General features: G+C 42.8%; 1 protein-coding gene across 2 annotated transcripts; it reads left to right on the forward strand.

Moving 5' to 3' along the window:
• The first annotated feature begins 75 nt into the window (after positions 1-75).
• On the forward strand, positions 76-9,731 carry pdp1 (pyruvate dehydrogenase phosphatase catalytic subunit 1). 2 transcript variants are annotated; one of them, XM_003450933.4, is made up of 9 exons: positions 76-226; positions 3,263-3,581; positions 3,662-3,829; positions 4,430-4,641; positions 5,566-5,647; positions 6,259-6,353; positions 6,447-6,615; positions 6,700-6,918; positions 7,886-9,731. In XM_003450933.4, exons 2-9 carry the CDS (start codon positions 3,330-3,332, stop codon positions 8,264-8,266), a joined length of 1,578 nt encoding a protein of 525 aa, XP_003450981.1. In that variant the 5' UTR covers positions 76-226; positions 3,263-3,329; the 3' UTR covers positions 8,267-9,731. The 2 variants fall into 2 exon arrangements, with proteins under 2 accessions (XP_003450981.1, XP_019220501.1); XM_019364956.2 differs by lacking the exon at positions 76-226 and adding an exon at positions 249-325.
• Positions 9,732-10,659: the final 928 nt, after the last annotated feature.

Here is a 10,659-nt window from a genome sequence, read left to right on the forward strand (position 1 = left end):
AAGCGGATAGCCTTTCTTGGGTCACACAGCAGATCTGATCCTATCTAGAAGCGGGGCTTTAAAAAGCACATCGACTTTGTGCATGTGGCTGTGCTTCGACGTCATCACGTCTGCCAGCCCTTAGCCAATCAGGGTTCACTCCACCGGGCGGCGCTCCCGAATGATACACAGAGGGGTCGGCGTTAAGCCATGAGCTCACATAACTTCTTTACATCCGCTGGTTGAGGTAAGCCATAACTTTGCACCTCGTTTGCAATTTTTCACTCTCGCAGGTTAAGATGCGGTGAAGTCCGGAGGATTTTTCCCGGGTGTAGTCGCGTCTTATGTAAGCAAACAGTATCCAGTTTGGTGGGTGTAACCTGGACACCACTAGCAGCCGTTAGCATGAATTTGGCTACTGTACCCATTTAATTAACCTTATTTGAGTTGTTTAACAGCTTTCCTGTTCCTATTTTATTGTCATGTTGTGGTTCTGAGACTGCGCTTCCATGTTTTTAGTCCGGCTCCTCCGATACTGGCTGGTTGGTTTATAGACCTGCTTTGCAACTAGCAAGGAAAGGCTAGTGATGACAACAAACATGGCAACTTTGTTGCAGAGATCCGAGCTGGGACGGGCCCTCAGTGGTCTGTGTGCCTCACACACAGTTTGGGCTTTCTCCATATGGGGTCAGCCTGCAAGACGCTGTCACTGTAAGGATTACGTTTTTACCCGAGCATCCATCACCTTTGTTGCTCCATCACTGTCCGCACACTTTAAGAGTTTTTCCACATTTTCAGGGTCTGTAGATATAACAGGCGAAACATAGAGCGAAAACGTCTTTTTAGGAGCTGGTAATTTTATTTTTAAAGTTCTGTCGCTATTTTACTTCCGTAATGCAGGTCTTTTTTCCTTTCTTTTCTTTTTTTAGACTAGTGGAAAGAAAACGCTCAAAGTACACATCTGCTCGTTTATTTCTATTAAGGTTTGACTGCTGTAAGTGTATGCACACTGCCTTACTTGCATATCTGGATATGTAGCTTCTGACCATTTGAAATACATAAAGATATCTTACTATTTTCAGAATCAGCTGAGTAAGTTTCATATCTGTTGGTTTCTCTTTTCACCCTGTTCTCGTGACTCGTCTTAAATTGTGAAATGAGGGCAGATTGTATGAACAGTTGCAATGAGGATCCATTTCACTGGGTCATCCTGACCAGTCAGAGCATTATTCAAGAACTAAATGTCAGGGGCGAGTTACTGCCAGAGCTATTTTTAACAGTCAGTGTGCAGAGCTGCTGACCTATAGAGAAGAGTGCAGAGTACAACTCACGCCAGATGTCGTCTCCAGTGGTGCTATCTCTAATCCAGGTTTTTGTCAATATTTCAGGACAGAAATGGTTAAACCTCGTCAAACTATGTAAACGAAACTAAGACACTGCTATTATTTCGAGGCTCTAGACTGCCCCTATCTGAGATTATGGGACATAATGACTGTAAAAATATCGTTGAGGGTTGACATTTCTCTGAATATTCAACACAGTGTTCATGCAAAAGAGCAATTTTGTTGAGAGTATGCACTCACCAGAGCCACTTTATTAGGTACACATTGCTAGTGCTGGGTTGGACCTCCTTTTTGCCTTCAGAACGGTCTTAACTCTTTGTGGCACAGATTCAACAAGGTGCCTGAAACATTTGTCCGAGATTTTGGTCCATATTGACACAATGGCATCAGACTATTACTGCAGATTGGTCACCTGCACATCCATGATGTGAATCTCTGGTTTCACCACATCAAAAATTGCTCAATTTTATTGAGATCTGGTGACTGTGAAGGCTATTTGAGTGCAATGAACGTGGTGTCTTATCCTGCTGGAGGCAGCCATCAGAAGATGGTACACTGTGGTCATAAAGGGACGCATATGATCAGCAACAATACTCAAATAGGTTGCTGCGTTTTATCAATGTTCATGTGGTACTGAAGGGTCCAAAGTGTGCAAAGAAAACATCCCCCACACCACAAGGAGCATTCATTAATACAAGCCAGCATGAGTCCGTGTGAATTTTTCAGTTTCCTGTTACTTGCTTACCAGAGGGACACCTGGTGTGGTCTTCTGTTGCTGTAGCCCATCTGCTTCAAGGTTTGATATATTTCGTGCATTCAGAGATGCTCTTCTGCATACCTTAGTGATTATTTGAGTTACTGTTGCCTTCCGATCAGATCAAAGCAGTCTGGTGATTCTCTTCTGACCTCTGGCATTGATGCCTTTTCACCCACTCACTTTTTCACCTACTTTTTTCAGACCTTTGGCTGTAAGCCCTAGATATGCCTGTTTGGTAGAATCCCAGTAGATCTGTAGTTTCTGAAATACTCAAAACCATCCCTTTGACCCCAACAACCATGCCACATATAAAGTCACTGAAATCACCTTTCTTCCCCATTCTGATGCTTGGTTCAAACTTCAGAAGGTCATATAAGAAGTTTGAAGGTCGTGAGTAGTGAGTTGCTGCCATGTGATCGTCTGATTGAATAGTTGTACCTAATAAAGTGACCAGCCTCATAAATGTATTTGCTTCAAGTTGAGATTTTGTGGTATTGCACTACTGTGACACATTATGCAGCAAGGACCTTCTGTTTGTCTGTTTTCCTTTTATTGTTTCAAACAATGAAGGACTTCTTCATCCAGTATGTAGTTGGTCAGCATGCTGTGTGTTTAAGTGCTAAAGAAAGGGCGATACAGAGATCTCAACTATTTAAAGATCCCCTCCTCAACACAAGTATTCCTGAGCACAGAAGTATTGAAATTCATGTATTTCTACTAAATATTAACCATATATTGCTATTCCATCACTGCCACTCATCTTTACATGGATCCCTTACTTTGATCTATTCTGTTTGACAGTAATGTTGGGCTCAATAAAGTTTCCAGTACAGCAAGCAGTTAATCAACAGCCCAACTTCTAACCAGCGAACTGATTTAATCTGAATTGCCCACAGGCAAAATATGTGAATGGTCACTGCAGGAGTCAGGTTTAAAGGATTTGTCTGAACATTAACTTTCAAGTATCATGACGGCAGTTACTGTGGAAAAACTATTTTTACGTTATTCTGTCATAAAGCTTACGAGCAGCTCCAAAACCTCGTCACATCATCCCAGTTTGTTTGCACATTGTTTGCTTAATGGTCTATGCCAGGAACACTCTGCCCCTCTTCTGATGAATGCAGCTTAAAAAAAAAAAGGGACCTCCATCTGCTGCTCTCTGACCTCTGTACCTCTTCGATAGGTGTGGTTACATCAGCGCTGCAGAGTGTGTGTATGTGTGCGCGCCTGCCTGCAGGGCACCGTCAGCCATGCCTGTGACATCTCAGCTGCTCAGGGCTTTGCCTCGCTCCAAGGTCTTGGCCTCCAGTCTGTTACCATGCCAACAACACCAGTCCCAGTTTGGGCCTGTAGCTCACCTACCTGCCTCAAGACAGTCGTCCCACATGTGGCAACGACGCCAGCCATCAAGAAGTTACCAAACATCCTCAGTTCTCCACAGCTACATCCTCACCCCTCCACAGGTCAACTCCATTCTCAAAGCCAACGAGTACAGCTTTAAGGTTTGTTGGGTTGTAGATAAAATGCATCTTGCCATCCATAGTAGCCTTGCTGTAGTTTATTATTCATGCTGTGATCCCAGGTGCCAGAGTTTGATGGGAAAAATGTGTCTTCGGTGATGGGTTTCGAAAGTAATCAGCTGCCAGCCAACGCTCCCATCGAAGATCGCCGTAGCGCAGCCACGTGCCTGCAGACGCGAGGGATGCTGCTCGGTGTGTTCGACGGCCACGCTGGCTGCGCCTGTGCACAGGTAAACTGAGACACTTAGCCTGTGTGTCATTTTAACTGGGTATCTTACTTTTCTCCAGCAGCGTAGCTTGGACTCAAACTCAAACCTTACTACTTTTTCTTTCTTGTTTTTCTTGGCAGACCCTCATTTTTTTTTTTCATCTAACTTTATCCAGAAAGTTGATTATTTAGCTCGTATTGAATTTCATATTGAAATCATCATGGGCATGAATCTCATTGTAATATTGCTCAGACATTTCAGATTGAGTAAAAAAACCTCATAATTGTCGATAATTTGTGGTTTATTTTTCCTCAGTGACATTTATTGTCACTAGCTCTGACACAGTTATCCTGCATAGCATTTTAACTGATTAGCTTTCTTTGCTCTAAAGACGTAGCTTGCAAATCAAAACGATTGTGATTGATTGATGATTGAGGAATTAAAAGAATTTTTTTTTTTTTTTGGTGCAATCTGCAAACTGTGTGTAAATATTTCATTATGTGCAAATATTTGAAAGGTTGCACAGCTGTTGGGGCACGATGCACCTTTCTGTGTTATGTTTGCCACTGTGCGTCTTTATGCAATTGTACTGTTTCCTGTGCAACAAACTCTTCTCTGCAGGGGCTGAGTGAGAGGTTGTTTTACTACATAGCAGTGTCACTGCTGCCCCACGACACTCTGTGTGAGCTTGAGGCAGCGGTGGAGGCCGGCAGGGCTCTCAGTCCCATCCTGCAGTGGCACAAACACCCCAACGACTACTTCAGTAGGGAGGCTCAGAGGCTCTACTTCAACAGCCTTCGAACCTACTGGCAGGAATTAATCGATCTAACCAGGTGAGGAATGTGAAAGTCAGCAGAATACACGCTGCTACGTCTAAAGGCCACTGTGTCAAAAAACAAACAAACAAACAAAGAACCCCCCCACCCCACCCCGGGCGTTTTGTATTCAAATGAGAGCAATTTGTTTCTCAAACTTTCTCAAGCAGCCTCTGCTGGACTGAGCTCAGCGTTTGCCTCACAAATGTGTGTTCATTGCATGGGTTTCCACTGGGTACATCTAATCAGATCATCACACAGCAGCAGCTAAGTGCATTTAGGCATGTAGACATGGTCAAGACGACCGCCCAGTGGTGTCAGATAGTAACAGAAAACTGAGGATTCAGTTTGCATGGGTTCACCAAAACTGAACAAAAGAAGCTTTCCTTGTCTGACGAGTCTCAATTTCTGCTGTGACATTTTGGATGACAGGGTCTGAATTTGGTGTAAACAGCATAAAAGCACAGATCCATCCTGCTGTTTATCAGCAGTTTAGGCTGTTGATGGTGTAATAGTGTAGGGGAAATGTTCTTGGCACAGTTTGGCCCCCTTAGCATGAACATCATTTAAATTTTGCAGCCTACCCGAGGAGTCATAGTGGCCTGCATCTTCTGTTGTCTTCAAGGTGTACCTAATAAAATGTCCAGTTAATGCATGATGTTTATAAAAGCATTCTTTGTCTTTTAGCCTATCCAGTATGTCAAAAGCATTAGTAGACCGTCATCTGTTCTGATTCAGAGAAGTGTAATTTTTCTCCCCAGTGTTTGGCCTTGGCAAACATTTCCTTCTTTCTTATTTTATTTTCATCTTTACCTGGTAGCAGCACACCCACACCAACACAGGCCTGTGTGTTGTTTTGCCAGTAGTGCTGTTTTTGGTCTCTGTTCTCGACCTGTGCCTTCTGCTTTATCCGATTCACTCAATTGTTCTCCCTGTTTTCAGCCCAGGTGACGTTCCGGACACCCGCGAGGCGTTGCTGAATGCCTTCAAGAGGCTCGACAATGATATTTCACTGGAAGCTCAGGTATGAACTGTAAAAAATTTAAGGTGTGCCTTGTGAACATGCTAATACAGTTTAGTGTGACTAGTTTATGTTCCAAGTTTTCTCAGTTTTACTTTAAGGAGGCAAACCTGGGAGCTCTAAATCAACTCGCAGTCAGTGGAGAGTGGGAGTGTCATTGATTCATTTTGATCATTAGAGTATTTTCTGGCCTTTTATCATCTCCCTGATTTACTTTCCGTGTCTGACATTATTGCAGGTTCATTATGAAACTTGCAGTTGTTATTCTGCCAGTTTGATCTTGGCTGCAGTTGTAGCCCAGGGCAGTCCTCCTCATAGTGTGCCCGCATGCACTGTAAGCTGATATTGGTAAGAGTTAGATGGCCAAGCACAAATTCAGAATATCATAGACATGTAAGCCTGAATCAAATTGTGCCAAGACTAGAGTTCAGTCTGACACATTAAGCCGTATATTGAATAACATTTCTCCACAGCAGCAATGCCAAAAAATGTGAGCGTCCAAATTTAAACTTTGGCTATGACTCCCCTTTGACTATGGCTCAAAGGGGAGCTCGTGTGTCAGTGCCCGCCTGTGTAATAACCACCATGCTTTCCTGCTTTATTTTGCTCTGCAGGTTGGAGACCCAAATGCTTTTTTGCACTACTGGGTTCTGAGAGTGGCCTTTTCTGGAGCAACAGCCTGTGTGGCTCACATTGATGGACCAGACCTGTATGAACAATAAATACATAGTTATAATGCATTATAGCAACACTAAAGGGATGAAATAGATTTTTTTGTAACGGTTTCTCTTTGTTTCTGAAGCTTTATAGCCAATGCAGGAGACGCTCGGGCAGTTTTGGGTGTCCAAGAGGAGGATGGTTCATTCAGCGCTCACACGCTCTCCAATGACCACAACGCCCAGAATGAGAGCGAGGTGGCTCGGATACGGAGCGAACACCCTCCATCTGAGAGAAAAACGGTCATCCGTCAGGTACTGCACTCGTTAATCTACTCACTGTGGTTGTTTTTACAGCCTTTATTAAAACCTCACCACCATATTCTTCTCCTTTGTCAGGAGCGGCTGCTCGGCCTGCTCATGCCTTTCCGTGCGTTCGGGGATGTGAAGTTCAAGTGGAGCATTGAGCTGCAGAAGCGCGTCTTGGAGTCTGGACCTGATCAGCTTCACGAAAACGAGCACACCAAGTTTATCCCCCCTAACTATCACACCCCTCCTTACTTGACCGCTGAGCCCGAGATCACGTATCACAAACTGAGGCCACAGGATCGCTTCCTGGTAAGATGCAGCGTCGGTGTTGTCACTCATCCATCCATTCTCTTTCCCGGCTGTCACAGATGCAGGGTACACCCTGGACAGGTTCCCGGACTGTTAGTTAACCTAACCCCCGCTGCTGCGTCATACAAACTGCATACAATGGGTTTTACATCAAGACATTTATTTCCTGGCAGTCTTATCGTTTGTCACGCCTGTCCCAAAAATATACTGCCCTTTGACATTTTGAAAACTTGTATGTCTACAGTCACGATGATCTATGGAACATCATCCCCATTCTTAATAAAGCTCTCATTCTTCACCGGTTAAAGGGCCCAGCATTAGACGTATTTAAACCCTCGAATACATCAGAGACGTAGGAACTGATCCAAAGAGCTGAAACCTGGACATTTATTCTATTTATAAAATTAAACACATTATGGATCTGAGGTCTAATTTTCTTATGTCAATACGCTGAATAATGTCAGAAGATTTTATGAGTCACATCTAATTAACTGAGAACTGAATAATGTGCTCTGAATCCTGATGTTTGTACCATTGTTCTCCTCTAAGTAGGCATCCATCCTCCAGATGTACCTTTTTTTTCATTGCATGTAAAAGGAGAGTGGGCTGTGCTATTTATTTAATTAAAAAGAAAATATCAGGGTTTCTAAGAAAGCTCTTCTTTTGAGGAATTATCTAGCTAATGCATGCTGTGTGACCTTTTCAAACAAAGGCTGTATTTATGAAGAAATAATTAGGTTTAGATGACTTATTCCCAGTGCCAGTATTTCCCCAAATGAATAAATAATGTTAGCTACAGCTCCCATGCCGGCTTCAGTGACTACACTTGAATGTTTTCTGACTTACAGTTGTGGTTTTAAGTTTAAATACATTCATCATGGGCATGAATCTCATTGTGATTTTGGTCTTTTAATGATTTCTTTCGGTAGATTATATATATACAATTATATGACTCTTCTCTCGGCAGGTGATTGGCTCTGATGGCCTTTGGGAGACCCTCCACAGGCAGGAAGTGATTCGTATCGTCGGGGAGTATTTGACTGGGGTCCATCAGCATCAGCCGCTCAAAGTCGGAGGATACAGGGTGACCTTGGGACAAATGCAGGGGCTGCTCGAGGAGCGAAAGGCTCGTGCGTCCTCAGCATTCGAAGATCAGAACGCCGCCACCCACTTGATGCGCCACGCGGTGGGAAACAACGAGTTTGGCACAGTGGACCACGAGAGGCTGTCAAAGATGCTGTCGCTGCCCGAGGAGCTGGCTCGCATGTACCGCGATGACATCACCATCATCATCACACAGTTTAACCCTCACGTGATTGGAGCACAGAGACAAGAAGGCCAGTCGTGAGCTGCTCATTAGCCATGTAACACTGACCACACACACACACACACACACAGCAGATCTGTATCTAAGCACACTGAGGACAAACCGGCCATATTCAGTATCTGTCCACCGTTAAATATCATTGTTTTAACACTATATAAAGAGTGTATATGTTTGTATGCAGTGCTGCGGTTTCTTATGAAGATGTCGGTTAAAAACTGGATGAAGTTTCTTATAACGTGTTATTTATGCTGCCGCTTGTTGCCATTTTCATGTACACTTCTCTTTGTGATAAGACGCTGTTAAAAAACTGAAAATCTAGAAACTTCCAAAGAGGGTGAAGGACGCGGGGGTGGCTTAAAAAGCAAAGAGGCTTTTAGCGACAGGGCTGACTCCACCTGTTGTTCTATTATGGATTTTAAATAGGCTTTGCCCCAACTGCAGCATGCTCTCGTTTTCGGCTACAAGCAGGATACAGTCATATTCTGTTTGTAGTTTGTTTCTGAGGGACTGTTGTTGCGACCTGGGGTATTTCATTGATTTGTTTTTACCCTGTGACATTGTATGAGATGTTCTTAGTGAATCTAAACACAGATGCTTTGTTTTGCATTTACAGTGAGATCTACTCCACTGATCTCAGAGTGTTAAGGTGTTCACATTGATGTCCACATCCAATGTGGAGGTAAATACTCTAGAATGTGGGCTACAAGCCGACTCTTAAGCCTCATACGGCTCAAAATAAAGTTGAGGGCTCACAGATTAAGTTAGAGAGAAGTCATTCTGTTACACAGAGAAACTAGGGAGGGAGGAGTTGTGGTTTGAGTGCTCGCTGCTTGCATTAAAGGGGTAACTTGGGAAGAAGAGACGTTTCTTCATCCTAAAGGTCACAAGCTGGAGAGGTCAGGAACTGCTGACATAAGTGATCGTTTTCACTTTGAATCCAGTGTACTTTCACACAGAGCAATGACAAAAGCACCTCGCTGAAGATCTGAGCTGCACGTGTATGAGTACACTGATATTTACCCGTCTGCTAACAAAATGAGTTATTCTCCATATGTAACGCTACTTTATAACCCTGATAATAGTGGATCAAAGTCAGAGTTCCTGTTAATGACCACCTTAATGCTCACACTGACCTTGTTCGTTTTCTTTTGTTGACCTTGAGTTTCTTTTCCAAATATTGAAGGGTTAAAAACTATATATATGACAGGTCATTTATAGTGTAACAGGTTGTTACAGATTGGAAGTTTATCATTCATGTGATTAATAAGAATCAAATCAGCAAACCAACCCCTCCTGTTACTTAGAAATCAGGGTTGTGGTTGTTGAATGAGCAGAATGTACATTTGAAAGAAGCTGTTTGAATAGTAAATATTATTTATTCAGCTTTTGCAGTATGTGACACATCATTTGTTGTATGTATACATTTTAACTTATGTGGGTTGAGTTTTGTATATGGAATGCTTTAATAAAACGCCAAATACACAAATCCTGGTACTGTTTGGTTTGTTTTGGGTTATACAAAGAAGGCCACCAGAACAGTGCTTCAGCCAGGAAGGCTGGAAGGTCAGTGTGCCTCAGGTGTGTCGTCACTATACGCACCACACAAGGTGGGTTAAATGTTACATGTGGCGCAGTGTTCATGGGACAGTTGGAGCTTTACTGTTTGCTGCCACTAGGTGATGCTGCAGCACCAAACAGGCCAAGTGTCAAAAAGAGGAGGTTAAACTACAACACAAACCTGTCGATATGCTGTCGTCAAGCGGAGATTTGTGTTACAGCTGTGTCCTATAAGTTAACAGATACACTCGTGCCAGCTTCAGTAGATACACCTGTTCAACTGTTCGTTAGTGGAAATATTTAATCAGCTGATCATGTATCAGCAACTTCATTGCATTTAGGCATGTAGACACGATCAAGGTGCTCTGCTGTAGTTGAAACGGAGCAACTGAATGATTTAAACTTTTTATGAACCTAGCATGGTTGTTGGTTCCCGACAGGCTGGTCTGAGTATTTCAGTTCAGTATTTCTGAGTGCCACGAATAATTAAAGCTGCTCGGAAGGCAAAAGAAGCTCCAAGCTGGTATAACCAAGCTGTACCTAATGAAGTGACCAGTGAGCAAGAAAGATTTACATCCAGCATTCAAATGCAAACGTGATTATTTTAGATTTTGATTAAAATTTTGATTTATTTTAATCTTTCTTTTTTTCCCACTGCTTTCACATGGAGAAGATCAACAGAAAAAAAAAATAGGTTTGTAGTAATGATTTTATAAACTGATCTTTATTTGTATAAATTTGCATTTTACCTGCTTTTAGTTAATTCTTTAAAAGATCTTTGAACATGTCAAGCTGTAGTTTATGAAAAAAATCCACATCTTTAATATCACAAGCTAACACAGCAGCCTTGTAAAGTG

The sequence above is a fragment of the Oreochromis niloticus genome, linkage group LG11 (genome assembly GCF_001858045.2).
Source record: "Oreochromis niloticus isolate F11D_XX linkage group LG11, O_niloticus_UMD_NMBU, whole genome shotgun sequence".
Classification (NCBI taxonomy): domain Eukaryota; kingdom Metazoa; phylum Chordata; class Actinopteri; order Cichliformes; family Cichlidae; genus Oreochromis; species Oreochromis niloticus.